Source organism: Myxine glutinosa, chromosome 10 (genome assembly GCF_964187855.1).
Source record: "Myxine glutinosa chromosome 10, kmMyxGlut1.1, whole genome shotgun sequence".
Classification (NCBI taxonomy): Eukaryota; Metazoa; Chordata; class Myxini; order Myxiniformes; family Myxinidae; genus Myxine; species Myxine glutinosa.
In genome coordinates, this window is record NC_136270.1 from 124,546,299 (window position 1) to 124,567,755 (window position 21,457).

The 21,457-nt window shown below is 46.3% G+C and overlaps 1 protein-coding gene across 1 annotated transcript in view; it reads left to right on the forward strand.

Moving 5' to 3' along the window:
* Positions 1-21,457, forward strand: part of LOC137417998 (E3 ubiquitin-protein ligase RNF31-like) — a 66,353-nt gene that overhangs the window by 34,818 nt on the left and 10,078 nt on the right. Inside the window, exons 9-10 of the mRNA XM_078786207.1 lie at positions 1,040-1,159; positions 2,538-2,589. Coding sequence (XP_078642333.1) covers positions 1,040-1,159; positions 2,538-2,589 — 172 coding nt within the window. The remainder of the gene's footprint in view (positions 1-1,039; positions 1,160-2,537; positions 2,590-21,457) is intronic.

Below are 21,457 nucleotides of genomic sequence, written 5' to 3' on the forward strand. Positions count from 1 at the left end.
ATTTCCGGCTGTTGCCCCTTTTGTCCGGTGAGGGAAGATTTGTTTCATGCTTTCATTAACTGTGAAAGACTTTCTCCTTTGTTTCATTGGTTAAATTATATTTCCCATAGATTGCAGGTTACCTTTTCTTTGAAAGCTTACATCTTTGGCTTTCCTCCCAAAAAGGGAACCACATCTATTGTATTCGGGTTCCTAACCGCTACCGCTAAACTGGCCGTATACCTGTCGCGGAAGGCGAAGCTGGGCGGCAGACCCATGCAGGAATGCAGTATTATGGTGTTTTTTAGTTCGTTGGTGTCAGCAAGGCTCAAGCTTGAATTTGGCTGTGTCCAAACTGCAAACGACCTTGCAAATTTTGTTGCGACCTGGTGTGTTGGAGGGATTTGTGATGTCCAAGATAACAAATTGTTAATTTCTGTATAATACAGTGCGGGTGTTTCTTATACACTGTTCCATGCTTCTCCTTGCCGGCGTTTCCCCCCCCCCCCTGGTCTTGACCTACTCTTTCTTTCTTAAGTCTCTCCTCAGGGTTGCAGATGCGATTGTAAATTTGTACATATAAAATTATGCCTAGTTTAGAAATTATGCCTAGATTTTCTCCTCGTGTTTTTTTTTGTATTTGCACCTTTTCTGTCGCTTGGTTTGCAGTGCACCGATTGTTTTTTCCTTCCGGGATTGCTATGATTTTACTGATTTTCCTGGATGAATTGCTTTTGGTGGTACTCTTGTTTTATACTTTTATAATAAAAAAAAGTCTCTCTCTCTCTCTCTCTTTCTCTCTTTCTCTCTTTCTCTCTTTCTCTCTCTCTCCTCCCACTTTATTATTTTTTCCATGACAGTTTATTAATCTTAAAATTGAAATCTATGGTTGTTATCTTGCAGGTATTAATTGACTCGATCAAGCGAGATACCCACCGGCTGGCAATGGCCACTTTTCTTGTCTTTTGACTTGTCTTTTACACACAAGAGGTGTTAAGGTTCTACTGCACTGTTTCTTTTGAAACTCTCTGTTTTAGCATTGTATTTCTCTGTTTGCAAGGCATGTCATGCTGTTCGGGGTGGGAACTGCCAAGGGAAGGGATTGCATGCTCATCACCCACGGACCTGCCTTTATTTCCTGCGTGATTGGGATGTCGAGCAGCTGCAGAGGTTACTCAAGGTATGCACGAATACCGTACAGTCGAGGTCAAGGCTTGTGTGTGTTTTTGTTTTTGTTTATTTGTTGTTATTTACACTGCTAATGCCATATACTTATCAGTTATTTAATGTGTGCTGTCATGAATTCAAAATGCAACGCTAAGGAAATTCACAATTGCCGGAATTTGTTTATAATGTATTTTATGTTTGACCTTTCGCTGACGTCTATGAATTCCTACATCATGAAAATGCCTCAGTATCTTCATTGGAGTCCCATTCAAGTTTCACTATAATTGCAGAGCACTTTGAGGGCTTTCTGCTGCTTCTTCAGACTTCCATTCAAGATAGATTATTCTATTATAATGGTATAACAGCATGCACGAATACCGTACAGACTTCCATTCTAGATAGATTATTCTATTATAATGGTATAATAGCAAATGGTATATAGCCTGGTGTTGGCTTAGCGGTTAGGGTGCTGGCTTGGGATCCTAGGATCCTGGGTTCGAATCCTGGTCGATTGCTGAATTAACGCCAGGGGGGTTGACTCAGTCTGTCATCCTTCCGAGGTCGGCAAATTGAGTACCAGCATGCTGGGATGAATGATCCGGTATGTACCCCGATTTAGAATAGGTTCACCGTATCCCTGCGCATCGTAAGAGGCGACTAAGGGTTGGCGTCAGGAAGGGCATCCGGCCATAAAAACATTGCCTCAAACAGGGCCCCATGAGGTTATGGGACCTGCAAGGCCAACCCCCACTCTAGCGGGGAAAAATGGCCTTAAAACGATCATTCATTCATTCATTCATTCATTCATTCAATGGTATAATAGCAAATAACAGGTATAATAGCCTATCGACTTCTTTCCTGGAAGTTCTAGCAGTGTCCATGTGTTTTATACCTCTCCCACTCCCCCAACCCCCCCCCCCTCGCCTTCCTATGCCTCTTCCCCCCCAAGCCCTCTCCCTCCCCACAGATCTTCCGATGTCCCTGTTCTCTGCTGTTGTACTCGTGTGCTTCCCTCTCTCTCCCTCATCTTGTCTCCCACCCCCTTTATTGTATGCTTTGTGTGTCCGTTTGTTTTTTTTGTGATTGATGTCAGCTCTTGCATGAGCCTTGATCTTGTATACAAAAAAAACAAACAAAAAAAAACACGGAGGAGTAAATTGGGTATTAATTCTATTTCATAACCGACATGTTGGAATACGCATGGAAAATGAACCATGTCAACTGCTTGGGCATTGATTCTTGCAAGTTGGCCCAGTGCCGATCATCAATGAAGCGTTGCGTTCAGCAAGGTTGGTTAAATGCTTAAATGGGAATAAGCACAGTGGGGTGGGAGCCGTCCACATGACAATTAATGTATTTATAAATGTCTGACAATAAACAAATTTCACCAGGATGAAGATGTTCCCTTCAACACCCAGCCACCAAGAGGAGCTCATCATACAGGTACTTTAACTTTTGTTTTTTAATCTCTCATTGTGGCAAATACCAGAGGATAATCAATAAATGGACGCAATATTGGTTTTGTATTCATATCGCTTCCCTCATGATGGTGACCCCATTTTGAAATCAAGGCTCAGGAAAGTGACTCTACCCAGGTTATTCTGAGATTATGGGGTGCCCACTTCTTTTTAGTGTCACTCATAAGGGGTGGTGAGACGATTGTAATGCGACTGTCTTTCTGTCTGCCTGCGTCTGTGTCTATATATATATATATTGTTGCGGTTTTGTGTTTTTATAATAAAGGTTAATTTCCCCTCCTAGTTTAGTTACACTACAACACGTAGCATCATTTAAGCTCAGTTATTTCTGAGTAAATGTAAGCGTCGACCTTTCCTGTGTTTAGTTTTGCGTTGAGTAGGATAATGAGAGTTAGGTCCTTTACGATGACTCAATGCTTTTGGTTTTGGCGTGAAATACGACGAGGCCGGCCTGAACAAGTCGATCAAGGCCGAAGGAAGGCGGAGGAGGAGCCGACGGTAAGCGTGAGCCGCCAATCAGGGCTCGAGGGGAGTGACTTACCACTGCGGCAAAAGGCGTGGTTTGGAACGTTCGTGTCGGGCTAGGGCGGGACGATATAACCCTGTGCCCAGAGCCCCCACCTCAGTTATGAGACGACCTCAGTTATGAGGGGGGATGCGCTGAGTTGAGTTCTCAGTTGAGCTGGTGTCAGATCCCCGAGGAGTGCAGGCGAGTTGCGCAGCCCAAGAGACGAGTTACGAATCGGAGTTGTGAGACCGGAGCGCTCAGTTGTATTAATCAAGCTGTGAAAGACAGCCGTGCCGGGCCACAGACGCGCGTATTTCCCCGCCTGCCTGCCTTTGCCAATATACGCGCCGCGAGGATTTTCCTGCCTGCCTGCCTGCCTGCCTTCGCCGGGATACGTGCTGTGACCGCCAGAGGGCCACGCCGGGTGAGCTGTTCCTGGAGCGACCAAAGCCGGCGCGTTCGGCGCGTGATCATTCTTCCTTCATCTCCCTGTGTGTGTAAGTGCGCCCATTGTCTGGGAAATAAGTTAAGACTGCTTAAGACTGCCCTGTGTCTCTTCTTCTTCCGAATCATTGTACATTGTGTAAATAATAATTAAATCGTGTTATTCCTTTGATTCGACCGTTTCGTCCCTTCCATCATTGACTTAGCATGGTACGAATTAGATCGCTCTGATCGGGTTCAATAGTAAGGTAACAGCACGGGTCACGTGGTACGCCATCTGCTCGGGTGTACTCTATTACGCGTGGTTCGTGCGAGACTCGATCCCCGCTCCCGCTGCAGCGTGGGTACTTAAGATACGTGCGAAATTGTCCCGAGACCCTTTTCCACGTCTGCCCGGAAGTGGCGACTCAGTCTCGCGGTTCGAAGACCCAAGGAGAAAAAGGGGCTTAATCTCCCCTTTGTAAGGGAACGGGCTGCGCAAAACCACAACAATATATATATATATATATATATATATATATATATATATATATATATATATATATATATATATATATATATATATAATATGCCGAAACCCATGGAACATCCACGGAAGGGAGGATGTGGTGTATGGATAGAGTGTACCATTATGGATGGCATAGGGGATTTGCTTGTCCGAGTAAGAGTTAGGAAGAAAGATCAATTTTCACTTGTGCAAAAATGCTACTCACAATTACATCGCCTGTGCGTCGGCCTGTGATTGAGCCAGAGAGTTGGCCTGTGAGTCAACTTCCTTTCCAATGTCTGCAAGAGTTGAAATACTGATCGTGAATGTGTAAAATTATATGAAAGAAGAACATGCATATCAATAGACGATGCCATCGAAAAGGAGAGCAGCTATCCATAGAAAAGGATGTCTGACATCAATTTGACATTATTGCACAGGAAATGACAAACAAAGAAACAGTTCATTTCCATCGGGTAATATTACGATGAGAGATCAGCCGATACCTTTATTATGTCCATCAGCATCCATGGCACTTAGAAAAAAAAAAACGTGGCATCAGCCAGCCGCAGCCAACTATCACTTACCGTCTCGAAGTCAATGCCATCCTTTTATCTCTTCGTATACAACTCACTGATCGCAACGTCACTCCATTTAACTTTATTAAAATGACGATAAAGACGTGAAACCCGTGGAACATCCACGGAAGGGATATCGTTCGTCTGTTTTCAGCTCGTTATCTTTAAGCTTCCTTACGTCTCGCCACCTGCTACACCTCTCTGAGTTACGAGGATTTATGCAACGCACCCCGAGTATCGCAACGTCACTCCATTTAACTTTATTAAAAGGACGATAAAGACGTTTCCTTATATATCCTAATTTCAAATGTTCAAGGGAATAAAAAAGCTTCCTTACGTCTCGCCACCTGCTACACCTCTCTGAGTTACGAGGATTTATGCAACGCACCCCGAGTATCGCAACGTCACTCCATTTAACTTTATTAAAATGACGATAAAGACGTTTCCTTATATATCCTAATTTAAAATGTTCAAGGGAATAAAAAGACCATTTGGTTCACACCACCCATCACACCACTCGACTGTCGAATCAGCGGACGGCTCGCATCGCCTTCGCCCAGCAGACGCCAATACGATGGTGTCGTAAGATGGCGTCGTATCGGCCGATACTCGGATGCTTTTGGGTCCCAAAGTCGGCGAATTCAGATTTTTCGAGTATGGCTGTACGTGATAAACAAAGAGCGCGGTTCGTAGATGGAAAATGCATTAGTGCCATGGGCATCGGGTCACTGGGTGCGGCGTAAAAGGGATAACAAAGTCGAGTCCTTACGGTATTATTATATATATATAAATATATATATATATACATACATACATACATACATACATACATACATACATACACACACAGTCACGTGAAAAAGTAAGTACACCCCATGTAAAGTTTTGACTTTTTCAACATATTTCAACATACAGCTATTTGATCTTCATTTCAACAATATTGAGAGATAAAGGTGATATAATATAACAAATATCATGAAACATTTACATTTTGTCGTCCATTGTATAATTTAAATAAACATAAATGCAAATTTCGGATGTGGAAAAAGTTAGTACACCCTTGGCTCTAATAGGTGGTATTGCCCCCTTTGGCAGAAACAACCTCAAGTAGGCGTTTCTTATAACTGTCTACCAGTCTCTGACATCGACTGGGAGAAATTTTTGCCCACTCCTCCATGCAGAATTCTTTCAGCTGTGCGATGCTTGAGGGGTTTCTTGCATCTACAGCTCGTTTCAAATCCCCCCCACAACATCTCAATGGGATTTAGATCTGGGCTTTGACTTGGCCATTCTAGAACCCTCCATTTCTTTCTTTTCAGCCATTCCTTGGTGGATTTACTGGTATGTTTAGGGTCATTGTCATGTTGCAAGGTACACCTTCGGTTGAGCTTCAACTTTCCGACAGATGGCCTCACATTATCCTCAAGCACCCTCTGGTACAATTAAGAATTCATAGTGGATTCTATGATGATGAGCTGCCCAAGCCCTGATGCAGCAAAGCTGCCCCAAACCATAATATTTCCACCACCATGCTTTACAGTTGGTATCAGGTTCTTGTGGTCAAATGCTGTCTTTGGTTTTCGCCAAACATGTCTTCTGGTACTGTGGCCAAATAGCTCTACCTTTGACACATCTGTCCAGAGCACATTGTTCCAGAAGTGCTGGTCTTTGCCTAGGTGTTCATTGGCAAACTTTCGTCTTGCCCTGATGTTCCTTCTGGACAGCAAAGGTTTCCTCCTGGCACACCTCCCATGTAGATCAAATTTGTGCACCCTCTTTCTAATGGTGGACTCCTGCACTTTGACATCAACAGTGGCAAGAGCTACCTGTAGGTCCCGTGATGACATTCTGGGGTTCTTAGAGACTTCTTTCAGCATCTTGCGGTCTGCTCTCGGGCTGAACTTGCTGGGGCGGCCTGGCCTGAACAAGTTGGCAGTTGTTTGGAATCTTCTCCACTTGTAGATGATCTTCCCGACAGTCGAATGATTGATTTCAAATTGTTTGGAGATCTTTTTAAATCCCTTCCCAGACTCGTAGGCATCTATAACCTTCTTTCTGAAGGCCTCAGCGAACTCTTTTGATCTAGGCATGGTGACGCCGCACACTTCAACAACAAAGAGCAAACCAAACTAAATGTCTGAGGTTTAAATAAGACAGGTTCCTCCAAGAGCCTCTCTGACGATGTTCTAATCATTTGCACCTGAGCTGGTGCACCTGATTCTAAATTTAGGTATTTGAAGTAGTGATAAGTGTCGGGGTGTACTTACTTTTTCCACATGCGAAATTTGCATTTATGTTTATTTAAATTATACAATGGACTACAAAATGTAAATGTTTCATGATATGTGTCATGTTATGTCACCTTTATCTGTCAATATTGTTGACATGAAGATCAAATAGCTGTATGTTGAAATATGTTGAAAAAGTCAAAACTTTACATGGGGTGTACTTACTTTTTCACGTGACTGTATATATGTGTAAATATATATATATATATATATATATATGCTAGCTTGGCTCGGCTCGCTACGCTCGCCTCACCAAGCGTCGACACTGAGGAACGGGCTTATTTTAGCTGAGGCTAATGACTGTACCTGAATTGCTGTGTTGTCATGATTTTCACCAATCATAATACAAACAATTACTTTGCACAAATGTATTTGTTGTGTTTGTGATATTACATTTTTATAGGCAATTTAGGTTGAAGATTTAGGAATGTTTTTTTTTCAAGAAAGAACCCCTCAGCACATACATAGGGGAGGGGTAGGTGCAGACTGGAAGTTTGGGACGATTACACCTCACCACCAAGTAATTCAAAACACCGCACCACCACGTAATTCAAAACACCTCACCACCACGTAATTCAAAATACCTCACCACCAAGTAATTCAAAACACCTCACCACCATAAAACACGTAATAAAAACACCTCACCACCACGAAATTAAAAACACCTCACCACCACGAAATTGGAAACACCTCACAGCCATCAAGCACGTAATAAAAACACCTCACAGCCATAAAACACGAAATAAATACACCTCACAGCCATAAAACACGTAATAAAAACACCTCGCAGCCATAAAACACGTAATAAAAACACCTCACCACCACAAAATCAAAAACACCTCACAGCCATTAAACACGTAATAAAAACACCTCACAGCCATAAAACACGTAATAAAAACACCTCACCACCACAAAATTAAAAACACCTCACAGCCATAAAACACGTAATAAAAACACCTCACAGCCATAAAACACGTAATAAAAACACCTCACAGCCATAAAACACGTAATAAAAACACCTCACAGCCACAAAATTAAAAACACCTCACCACCACGTCATTTAAAAACACCTCACCACCAAGTAATTCAAAACACCTCACTGCCACATAATTCAAAACACCTCATCACCAACTAATTCAAAACACCTCACCACCACCTAATTAAAAACACCTCACCACCACGTAATTCAAAACACCTCACCACCATGTGATTTAAAAACACCTCACCACCATGTGATATTAAAACACCTCACCACCACGTCATTTAAAAACACCTCACCACCACACAATTCAAAATACCTCACCACCACGTGATTCAAAACCACCACAACGTTATTAAAAAGACTTCGCAACCACGGAAACAAAAGTTTTGAGGGAGTCGTTAAGTGACAACACACACTGCCCAGATGTGTAGATATATAGATAAATGACTGCACCCGAGTTGCCGTTTTGTCATGGTTTAAACCAATCATAATTCAAACAATTATTTTGCACAAATGTATTTGTAATATACGTGATATCATATTTTATAAACAATTGAAGTTGGGGAAAAAAAAAAAAAAAAAAAAATTGGATATCTTCTTTTTTTGAAAATACCCTTAGGACATACCGACGGGAGAGATATGTGCATTCCAGAAGTTTGGTACGATTTCACAAAAATTTGAGAAAGTAGTTCAGTGACAACACAACACAACACAACACACACAACACAACACAACACAACACAGGACAGACGCTGCACAGATATATATATATAGTGTTATGGATTTGAGAATTGCTGTGTTTTTTTTTTATTGTAGTGTAATGAATTGTAAAATATCACCCTCCTTCCTCCATTTGTTGTGTATAAAGGTCAAAGGTCGTGCCCGTAGTTATTCCAAATACCACACGTAGCCAATCATAGATTTCCTCCTTGTTCAGTAGTTATCTCCTTATTATGTGTATTAGATTAAGGCTGTGTCTTCCAATAATTTAACACTCCATTGCACCGAATTCAAATAGAGTAGATTCCCTGCACATCCCCCCTTTCGTCAATTGCCAACTGCACTGGAAGGTTTGCTACATTCTGCTGCTGCTGTGGGGTTGTGGTTGTTTTCGCTGCAAGACTCCATTAGCCATGAGGTCATCTCGGAGCCGAAGGTGGGAGGAGTCAGCCCAGCGCCGGGAACAAGGCGTGGCCTTGCCAACGCCCCCTCTAAGGGCGGGATCGGTGAGCCCTCGTGACCAATCAGGGCCGAGGCGACCTCACCGATGGGCGTGTCCTGGAGGCCGGCGGCTTGATCGCCCGAGGCGATATAAAAACGCGCACGGAAGCCTTTGCGAGAGTTGCGTCAGAGGAGTTCAGAAGAGAAAACGAAAGTTGAGTTCAGAAGAGAAAACGAAAGTGGAGTTCAGAAGAGAAAACGAAAGGGGAGTCGAGAGAAACGGAACCAGGAGTTCAAGAGAGAGAGAACCCGTCACGCCAGACTCCCCCAGCAGCTCTGACTCCACCAAGCAGCGTTGGCTCCACCAGCAGCTTTGACTCCACCAGGCAGCGTTGGCTCCACCAGGCAGCTTCGACCCGTTACCCCGCGGGAACCAGGATCGGTGGCATCGGTGGCCGTCGAGGTCCAGCCCGGCGTCCCGTGCGGGATCAAGCCCCAGCCAGCGTCCAGCTGAACCTTCCTCTCCCTCCAGCCATCCACCCCCTGCCATTCCTGTCATCATCCCCCATGTAAGTGTGCTTGTAGTCTGTCTTTGTCTCGTTCCTGGGTTATAAGTAAGACTGCAGTATATAAGTTAATAATTGCACTGTGTCTCCTGGCTCCTTTCTGTCGTTATTTTCTTATCCTTCTTTCTCCTTGGTTATTTTGATGATTTGTAAATAATAATAATAAATTAGATTTGTTCTTCCTACCTTGCCTTTCTTTCCCTTACATCCTTCGTCTTTGTCTTTTCCAAATTGAATACCTGTGGCACGATTTGGCCAACGTTTCAGGATCGGGTCTAGTCATTGTTAATAGTTCGTGCCGCGGTTGCTTAAAACCGCTCGGCAATTAACATCTGTCCGCGGTACGAACGGGGCTGTGCCACCGGCCTTTCCGGAGGTCGCTGTGCAGCGTCAGGGACCACGTCGGTCAGTCATAAACGAGGGGACTAATCCCCCCTCGATAAGGGGAACAGAGGCCGACGTTGGGTTCCACTATATATATATATATATATATATATATATATATATATATATATATATATATATATATATTAAAAAAAATATATATATATATATATATATATAATTAATCCATTTAATAGTTCTCCAACCTTTAATAAGCAAACAAACAACTGTTCGACGTTTTGATCAGCAACGCAGATACACGTGCATCCACTGACCTTTCTCAAGAGTAAAGTAACTCTATACCCTCCGTTATATAAGAGAAAATGGGGGTGGGGACACCGAACCACCAATCAATGCCATTCTGGAACAACTCGTGCCATTCAAATTTAAACCGAAAATCAAAACCGTTGCACCACTGAAACTACACCTTTGAATGTTACATTAAAACCACCGTTAAATCACCCGTTGAATCAAACAAAACGTAGCATAATTCAAATAAATCGATGAAAAATAAACAACATGATTAATTGCTTCAAGTGATGGTGGTAACTTAAACGAATAAAGCTAAACGGATACATCGCAGTGTGTGTGTGTGTGTGTGTGTGTGTGTGTGTGTGTGTGTGTGTGTGTGTGTGTGTGTGTGTGTGTGTGTATATATTGTTGCGGTTTTTAGAACCTTCACATGTAAATTTAGTAGTAAATTCCCTTATAAATAACCCCTGTGTACATTTCCCCTTAATTGGCTGTTCATTAAAGATTGCACCTTAGTTAGTCCATGTACAACACGTAGGACACCATAGGACCTCTCAATAGTTATGTCATTAGTATGTGTTTCAGGTAAGGCTGTGTTTCCAATAGGCGACTCTGCATTGCATCAATCAAATGAGATAGATCCCTTTCAATATCCCCAATGGCCTCCTAAAAGTGCCAGTAAGTTGCATGGGGCTCTGTTTACTGGCTCCACATCGCCCCAAACTCCATTGCCCACGAGGCCAGGATCGGAGAAGAAGGGCGTGGCCCCACCTCGTCATCAAAGGTGGAGCCAGAGAGCCCTCGTCATCAAAGGTGGAGCCAGAGAGCCCCTAACGACCAGCCAGGAATCGGTGGGCATGGCTTGGTAGTGTGTGGCAAGAAACATCTAGGGAGTTCGAGAAGGTTCCAAGGGGTGGTTATAAAACCCTTGGCGCGAGGCCACCACCAGAGAGATGGAGGATGAGACGCGCAGATGAGTTGGACAAAGAAGGTACGAATTGGAGTTGGACGAGACGCGCAGATGAGTTGGACAAAGAAGGTACGAATTGGAGTTAAGAGAGGTGCGCATGAGGAGGTTCCAGAGAGTCTGTGAGAAGGCAAGAGAGACCAGCTGCGTGAAGCTCCAAGATGCTGCTTCGAGCAGCCCTGCCGCGTGAAGCTCTGACGCGCTGCTCCGAGCAGCCCTGCCGTGTGAACCCGAGTGCGGTGAGTTGGCGGCCGCTCGCTTCCAGCCCTGCCGTTCTGCATGGACCCTTCTCATCCTTCGTCCAGCCATTCCTGCATGCAATCCCCTTTTGTGTACGTGAGTTTGTTCTGTTCGTCTTGTCCCTGGGGTACAAGTAAGCCTGTTTAAGAATTGCTCTGCGTATCTGCTTCTTCCTCTTCGTCCTGTAAATTACCTTCGTTTCTTCTTTGGTTTTGTATAGTAGTAAATAAATACCTGTTCCTCCTTACTTTGGTTTTCATTCTCGTCCGATCGCTTTTGTGATTTCTTTCAATTGAGTACCTGTGGCACGATTTTGGCCGAACCGTTTATGAATCGGGTTAGTCCTTTGCTAACGGATCGGATTCCAGATTGCTAAACCGCTCGGCAAACTCCATCTTGTCCGGGATTCGAGCGGTACTTATCTCCCTGTTGTGCGGAGGGATTGATAAAGGTATTCGGGATAAACCCCGGACCAATAACCTTGATCAATCCCACCCCGCAGAAGAGCGTTACAAGTACCAGGACCGGTCGGACAGCCAGCTTAAAAAGACAAGGGGATTAAACCCCCCCTCGGTGAGGGGAGTGCCGTCCCCCGGATCCATAACAATATATATATATATATACAGACTTGGCATTTAATATGGATTTTTTTTTTGTGGGGGTGAACTGAACTTACTTTTCAAGATGTCTTAGAACCAAAAGTTCATTGGAATTATGTTGAAATTATTCTAGATTTTGTTAATGTGACCTTTAAAAGAAACAAAAACCACATTTGACATTTCGAAACAAATAAATTGATCCTTGAAAGTGATGTAAACTGATATCGAACTCAATTCATGGACAGTACTGTGTTAAATTTCTGTACGTTTTCCAGAAGTATCTCTTTATTTTGCACATTAGCCAAAAAATTTTTATAACAAAAACAAAAGTTAAATTACGACTGGGATTACGGACAGTAAAATTACAGTTCAGTACTTCGTGTAACCCCCACGAGCATTCAGGAGAGCACGTACACGTTGAGGCATGCTGTTCATGAGATTTGCCAAGGTTTGGCAGGAATCGCTTGCCATGCAGTGACAGCCTGCTGCAATTCACGCACAGAGGTCGGCTGCTGGTCCAAGTGGTCGATTTGATGCGTTAATTCTGCCCACAAGTTCTCTATCGGATTCATATCCGGGGACATGGCAGGCCACTCCATATGCTCTACACCACGGTCAGCAAGAAAGTGTTGGATCATGCGAGCACGATGAGGCCGTGCATTGTCATCTTGGAAGACAAAGTTTCCTCGAAAGGCTGCACGAGCAAATGGAAGCAATGTTTCTTCCAGAATGGCCCTGTGCTTGAACTGGTTCAGGTTTCCATTCAGAACAACCAGGTCTGTTTTGCCCCCTGCATGAAAAGCAGCCCAAACGGTCACCCCACCACCTCCAGCTTGGACTCTTGGCACTATACAATCTTTGTTGTAGGCTTCATGCACTTGTCTGGTCTGCACACTCGGACACGACCATCTTGACGATAGACCAGAAATGATTGTTACAGACGCGGTGGTGGATGTTAGTTTACCGAGCGGTTTTGGTATGACCACGTCTGCACAAGTTACCCGATTATACCCGAACGTTGACTAATCGCGCTACGCTAGATCAATGAAGGAAAAGACACACGGCTGGGATTAAAATGACGCGACACCAGGGATACGGTTCTCAAGACCTCCGGAGGAGATTATATTCGTTCGGAAGGTCAGATTACAGGGACGAGAGGTACAGCATAGAAAGACAAGCACTTAGACACAATCTTATATTAACCCCAACAGACGACAGATAAACGGGACAAAAGGCTGACTCACACGGGGATTGATGGCTAGGAAAGGCAGGATCGATGGCTCCAGGTGCACCTGGGCTCAGGGACAGGGTACTGTACGGTCCAGTAGATGCAGGAGGTTTCACAGCGCTCGAGGTGGCGTCTTGTCGTCTCAAGCTGGGGGCGCATCTGACGTCACATCCGGTGAGTCGCTTCGTATATCCGGCGGGGAGTGACACGCCCTCGGCTCGTTAGCTCCGCCTCGTGGAATCGGCACGTTGCTTCTCATTGGGTGCGTGCGGGGGGTTTACCAGGCTCCGCCCTTGACGAGGAGCTGACAGCCAGCCCCTTCGTGGTAACCCCGTGGAGCGCATGGTCATGGCGGCTAACCGAGCTGGTGGGAGGACGCACACTCCCCCCGCGCAGCGTCGTTGTTGTTGTAATTGTTGTTGTAGTTGTAGTTGTAGTTGTTGTTGTTGTTGTTGTTTGGGGAAGAAGATGGAAGGAGGTATGGGAAAGGTCCTAAACTCACTACTGGTGCCATATAATCACATTCTGGTGCAACGAAGAGTCATAATTAATGGAAACGAGTCCTTAACTGACATAGACTAAGAATAACTAGCAAGATGTCCGAAAGTTGTCTACGTGTGATGCGGTGGACCTGGGCACGACATTTAATGGGGGAAAAAGGGGAAGGTCGGCTCTACTGATTGTTGTTTACAGACAATGGGACTAGGGAATGGGGGATTGGGGATCGTTGGGGAGTATTGGGGAAATAGGGGAATATTTACAAGCGGATATGGAGGCCAAATTCCATATTCGCAACAATAGACTCGTCACTGAAGATCACGTGATTCCAGTGTCCTGGCTGCCATTGACGGTGCTCTCTGGCCCACTGCAATCGGCGCTGGCGGTGTTGTCTGGTCAGGCGTGGCTTTCTCAGGGGACGCCTGGCACGACAGCCCTGCTTGAACCAGTCGTTGGTTGACTAGCCTTCTGGATACAGGCACATTTGTCAGTTGCTGCCACTCAGCCCTAAGCCGATTAGCTGACTTGGTACGGCCATTGCGGACTAACCGGTGCAGCTGGCGATCATCCCTCCTTGTGGTTCTGCGGGGACGTCCTGGCCTCGGTACTGGAGTAGGGATACCCCTCTGAGCATTTCGTTTCAGGATCTTTGACACCTGACCTTGAGTGATGCCATACTGCCGAGCAATAGCACGCTGTTTCATGCCGTAATTTCGTAAAGCCACCACTCCATGACAAACAGCATTCTCGAGTTGACGGACCATCTCCAGAGGAAGCGGCAATAACTTTTGGAGACGTGCAGCAGTTGTTTTCCACTAATACAGAACGCAACAACCCTTGTATACCCGACTGTGAAGCCAATCATCAAATGCACCTGTCCGTACATTTTGCCACGCCACCTGTGAGATAATCCTGTTGTTGACTTCTTGCTGCGACAGACAATCAGTGACATGGTTCTTTAAACAAATAAATCACCAACGTGTAAAATAAACTCACTAGATTGATATACTGAGTTAAGAAAGTAAACACAAGTCAAGAAAAAAATATATATTCCATATTAAATGCCAAGTCTGTGTGTGTGTGTGTGTGTGTGTGTGTGTATATATATATATATATATATATATATATATATATATATATATATATATATATATATATATATATATATATATATATATATATATATATGTATATATACACAAAGAATTAAGTTAAGCACCCCCCCCGTTTTTTTACAACCTCGCACATTACAAGTTTGTTGTCGTCAAAACAGTGTAATATACCCATGATATTGCTATATTTTCTGGAGAAGTGATATTATGGTCACATAAAAACATAACAATCATGCCGTTTTCAATATTTTATTCTGAATAATTTAAGGTGAAATTTTTTGGGAATTTTAGGCATATTTTCACCTCAATTTAAGTATGGAGCTATAGGTCCATCACGGACAGTGTGGATGACGTTTATGTTTTCTAACGTACAGTCATTGTTCTGAGAAGACCTCTAGCGATCTTTGCGTCAATAACGTGTGTAGGACCCACGTGATCGGATCACTGACTCAACCCTACGTCTCATAGACCCTGTAAGCCGTCGTATGCGTTGCTGTGGCAGGTTGTTCCATTCCCGATGTAATGCACGTTCCAATTCATCCAGATTGGCTATTGGAGGGACCATCTTCGCAATTTGTCGTCCCAACATGTCCCAAACGTGCTCGAGGGGGTTCAGGTCAGGACTGTACGCAGGCCAGGGGATGGTTGTCACAGCACCTTGCTCCAGCAAGGCTCGGACGCGTCTCGCACGGTGAGGCCTGGCGTTGTCATCCATGAAGATGGGTCTGCTGGCGAGGGTGTGGTCATCGAAGTGCGGGATTACGGTGGTATTCAGGATTTCCTCGGCATATCGCTCTCCGTTGAGGTTACCTCGCACAGTTATCAGGTCCAATTTACAGTCATGGGAGAAGCATCCCCAGACCATAATCGAGCCACCACCAAAGGGTACCGTTGGTTGAATGTTTTTAGGTGCATACGCGGTGTTTTTGTGGCGCCACACCCGAACACGCCCATCTGTCACGTACAGCAAGAACCGGCTTTCATCCGACCAATGAACTCGCCTCCAAGACCGGATGTTCCATCCACGTCGCGCTAGGCACCATGCCAAACGCTCCCTCTGATGTCGTTCGAGTAGCCTTGGACGCTTGATCACTCGTCTTGACCTTAAACCGGCCGATTTCAGGCGGTTCCTCACGGTACGGTGACATAGCCTTCTGTTGGGCAGCCAGTTGTCCTTCAGGAAATGGCTCGAGGCGAAGGGATATCGTCGCACCAGTCTCAAAAGCGCTCTATCTTGGCGGACTGTTGTCACGCGAGGTCTTCCAGACCTTGGGCGGTCCTTCACCGCATCCGTTTCCTGGTGTTTCTGCACCAACCGACTGATCACCGAATGGTGGTAACCAAACGTTCGAGCTACAGCTTTTCTGGACATTCCGGACTCGATCATGCCTATTATCCGCCATCTTTCTCCGTCCGACAACCGTCTACGAGCCACCATTACGAGAAAATGACCATGTAACCCCCACACGAGCTCAGGCGTGACTTGCAATAACCCGTGATGATAGTGCATTTACAGAAAATCACGACCACGTGGATGATAACACGTGCTGCACGAGCGATGGGCGTCACAGATGCGTGCACTCATCTGCATTTCATCAATGGATAAAATTGCTAATGTCATACCAATCATTATTTGATCTCACATACCTTAGAATATATGCCAATGTATACATATACACAAAGAATATATATTAGGGGGTGCTTAACTTAATTCTTTGTGTAGGGGTGCTTAACTTAATTCTTTGTGTATATATGTATATATATATATGTATATATATGTATATATTGTTACGGACACGACTTAGATGTTATGATGGGCCGAGCGGAATGGCCGCCGTGTTCGCACAAGTTACCCGATTATACTCGAACGTTGGCCGAGTCGCGCTACGCTAGATCAATGAAGGAAAGGACACAACGGCTAGGTTAAATGACACGACACCAGGGGTACAGTTCTCAAGGCCTCCGGAGGAGGTTATATTAGTTCGGAACGTTTAGATTACAGGGATGAGAGAGACAGCATAGAAAGATAGGCACTTAATTACGGTCTTATAGTAGCCCCGACAGACGACAGATAAACGGGACAAGACTGACTCACACGGGGATTGATGGCAAGGAAGGCGGGGAGTCGATGGCTCAAGGTGCACTCTTGGCTCAGGGACAGAATCGACCCGGTCCGGTCCAGAGATGCGGGAGGTCTCTCAGCGCTGGAGGTCGCAACTGGTTCTCTTTCGTGGCTGAGGCGCATCTGACGTCACGTCCGGTAGGCTGCGTATATCCGGCGGGGAGTGACACGCCCTCGGCTCGTTAGCTCCGCCCCAGATGGAATCGGTCCGCCCTTCTTATTGGGTGCGGGGGGTTACCGGGCTCCGCCCTTGACGAGGAGCTGACAGTGAGCCCCTTCGTGGTAACCCCGTCGGAGCGCATGGTCAATGGCGGCTAACCAAGCCGGTGTGAGGACGCACACTCCCCGCACGCCGTTGTTGTAGTTGTTGTTTCATGGGGAAGATGGGAGGAGGTATGGGGAGGTCCTAAACTCATTACTGGTGCCATACAATCACATTCTGGTGCAACGAAGAGTCAGAATTAATGGAAACGAGTCCTTAACTGACATAGACTAAGAATAACTAGCAAGAGGTCCGAAAGTTGTCTACGTGAGATGCGGTGGACCTGGGCACGACATTTAATGGGGGAAGAAGGGGAAGGTCGGTTCTACAGAGTGTTGTTTACAGACAATGGGACTAGGGAATGGGGGATTGGGGATAGTTGGGGAGTATTGGGGAAATAGGGGAATATTTACAAGCGGATATGGAGGCCAAGTCCCATATCCGCAACATTGCACCCTTCTCTACCCTCGGGGCGTCCAGACCCGATAAATTTTTACCTATTTTAGTGTGGCACTCAGATGTAGTTCCCTCTACTATTAACTCTACCCTGAGTGCGACAGTTTTACAGATATTCACAAATGAGTAAATATGTCCCCCTGCGACGTTGCACCCTTCTCCTCACAGCAACACACCCACAGGATAACCGAATCGCGGAAAGAATTCTCAAACTAAACATACAGCCGGTAGGGAGCATTATTTACACAAGACTACGCTGATATTTACACTACGATCCAGGACCTGTTTTTGGAGGAACACATGCAGATGTTATGCATAGAGAGAGCACGCATGCCAGCATCGATACACCAACCCACGAGTGCTCTGTGGCCTTACGGCCTTTAATAATGTGCAGAGCACCCCTTCCAAGCACCAAAAGCACCACCCCATCACACAGTCAGCACCATCCGGTGCACCAATAAAGTGTCTATAAATCACCGGTGGTGTCGCAGCCGGCCGATGTTCTGCCGCTGGTCTTGCCTTCGTGTGGTGCACTTGGCCTTCTTGCTTCTTTCCAAATAAAGAAAGGCGCCAACCGCGTCCATTTCTTATTGTGGCCGTCAGGGGGCCAACTAAAAGTGGTTCACCTGTATGGCATAGGTGCCACGTTGACCCAGAGGTCCATCAATGGGTGGTGCTTGGCCGCAAAAGAACTGCGGTCCATGGTGGGCGGCCACAAACATTGCGGTCCATATGGTGTATCGATCCAGGCAGCAAGCAGCGAAAGTGCAGGCCCACAACTGCGGAGCCAGCCCCTCTCTCTCCTCTCTCTCTGCCCCAAAGCCAGATCCTCGGAGGTGGGAGACAAAAGAAAAGACAAGTGAGTAAGGTGGTAAGGGCGCAAAAGTGCACGCAATGTAAGGTAATGCACACTGGGGGCACATGGGAACCAGGTGAGACAGGTACGTTCCTACCGTACGCTCCCCCCCCCACCAGGTAACCTACATGGCCCCTCCCTTACCCCTTACTGTATCCACAAAACACAACACTACCCATAAACATCTACTTTACAAATCAACAAACGTCCCTACTGTCTTCCCCGTTCCTCCCATATACCAAATTCGTCTTCTCTCCCTCCTAACCAATCAAATTTGCCATTTTCAACTCAACATCATAATTTGCCATCTCCAACTGAACATCAAAATTTGCCATTACCAATTCATCATCAGTCCCTCCTAAGGAGGGAGAGATGGAATCACCCCAATGTCTCATCCACGTCGTGATGCGTCTCACCAATCCACAGCAATCTCATTTCCTGCAACAAAACAAAGAAAACACAGGTGTGGAGTCATCATCACCACAGGTAAGTAGCTGCGTATGGTGCGACAGGTTCATCAATCCTAACTATTTCCTAAATGACTTTAACAACTTTACATTACCCGGGGTCTTTCTCCTGCCAAACCATTGGCCCTCTTACACTATGGGTTCTAAAAACCAATGCCCATTGACCAAACTGTGGTGCTTTTCAATTTGGGGTCTCACTCCCCCGATTCATCTCCCGGTGCCCTCGCACAATTTCTGGGCTGTGGCGTGTACCTCTCCCAGCGGGTCTACCCATCTGCACACCTCCACCACTGCAGTTGCCTCCGAGCTTACCTGCTCCTTACCCTAACCTAACTACCTGGGGAAGGCCCTCTGGCGCTCTCCCCACTCGGTGCCCTCTCTGGCACTGGGCTGCCCGATCCACACCCGGGATCCTCAGGCACCCACTCACAACTACCGGCTCCCAGAACCCACCTGCGGCCTCACCTGGCCGACATCCTCACAGTGGTGGAGTGCCCAACCAACTACACACACTAACAGGCTACACGCCCAGCCATTTCCACAACACTAATGCACCCATCCACAATACCATTCTGCAACCGCACCACAAATGCCAATATCCAACCACAATTTACCTATACCCTCTACCTAACACTTACACTACCCGCCCCGGGTACTCGTGAAAGGGGTCCACTCTTCCCCCATCCACACCTTCGCACCATGCACACCACTCCGTACCACTTACTCCAACTCTCTCCACACACCTGTACCTGCACACCTGTGCTCTCACACCTGGTGCCACCTGCACCCTTCTCTCCCCAAGCGCATTCGCGCTGATCCACAACACTCACTACTCATACACTGCTCCACACACCTGTCCAGTTGCACACCTGTGCAATAACACCTGTTCAATTCTCACACACACGGCATCATCTCAGCTAACTACTCCCCTCTGAAACTTGCGCTTCCCAGTCGTCCCTTTAAACTATTGCGCTCCCTCATCATTATCATCCACACTAAACTACCTGCGTCCCCACTACAGGTATCAGTCACTACCTAACCTTATCGTCACCTAATGTCATCTTCGCTAGATCCCTATCAATATAACCTAACCCACCCGGGCTAGTTTTCACTGCCATACACCCCATAAGCTATTGCTCCTTTGCCCCCACTCTTGTGAGGGATGGTGGATTGGCCATCCCACCACATCGGGCATCTCCCACTACCAATTTTGCACATCAAATTTCAACAAATCAAAAATTTGCCAATCACTACTCATCATCTGCCAATCATTACTGCCAATCCTTTGCCAATCATCAAATTTTGTTTTTCTCTAATTTTGGGGCCAAAACACTAACCTCATCACCCAGTCTACTCACTAATGCCTCTCGGTGCGCCAATTCCTGTCCAAAGCCCGGCTTCGTAAAGCCAAGCCATGAATGCGGGTTGTTCTGTGGCAGCGGCTGGATGCGTCCGGCACTCGGTGCAGGGACGGGGGCTTACCCGGGCCGAGATCCCACGCACCACCTCGGCACGGAGCCATCCCATGGCTCGATCTCGACCTGCCGGACTGCCTCAACAAAAAGTGGTCGCCATGACGACCCTTTCTATCGGGCTGCCCGCTCCGCCTAGTGGAGCACGGACGCGGCCGTTCAAAGCGAGGCCCAGCACGCACCGAGGGCCCGATTCGGCTAAAAGTCGCTCTAACCTCTAAACCGGTTACCGTCGATGCTTCACCTGGACGCTTACACCCCGCAGCCCGTTCCTTGCTCACACATCCAGCCGTTTCCATGCTCCTCGTACCTTTCCTTACACACCTCGGTACTCTCATTCCACTCACAGCCTTGGTCACACACCTGACCACCGAACACTTTGGCACACATTCGTTGGTCGCACACCTCACCAACACACCTCTTCGCGCCCCCTCCTCTGTCACCTCCTCTGTGACAATCACAGGTGTGCTCTCATTCGCACACCCAACCACGTGCCTCACCACCAACTCCAGCGTGCATTCCCACTCACGCTCTACCATTCCAGGTGTGCATCCTTCCATCCCAGGTGTACATCCTCGCTCACCTGTCACAACCAACTCACTCTCCTTGTCACTCTCACTACTCTCACCTCCATTCTTGACAGCGCACTCACCCTTACTCTTGACAGCGCACTTTTTCCTCATGCACCTGTCCGTCACACACCTTTCTCGCGCACACTCTCCCGTTACACCCTCTGTAACACTCACCACAGGTGTGCATTCTTCCTTGCCTTTGACAGTGCACTCTTTCCTCATGCACCTGTCCGTCACACACCTTTCTCGCGCACACTCTCCCGTTACACCCTCTGTAACACTCACCACAGGTGTGCATTCTTCCTTGCCTTTGACAGCGCACTCTTTCCTCA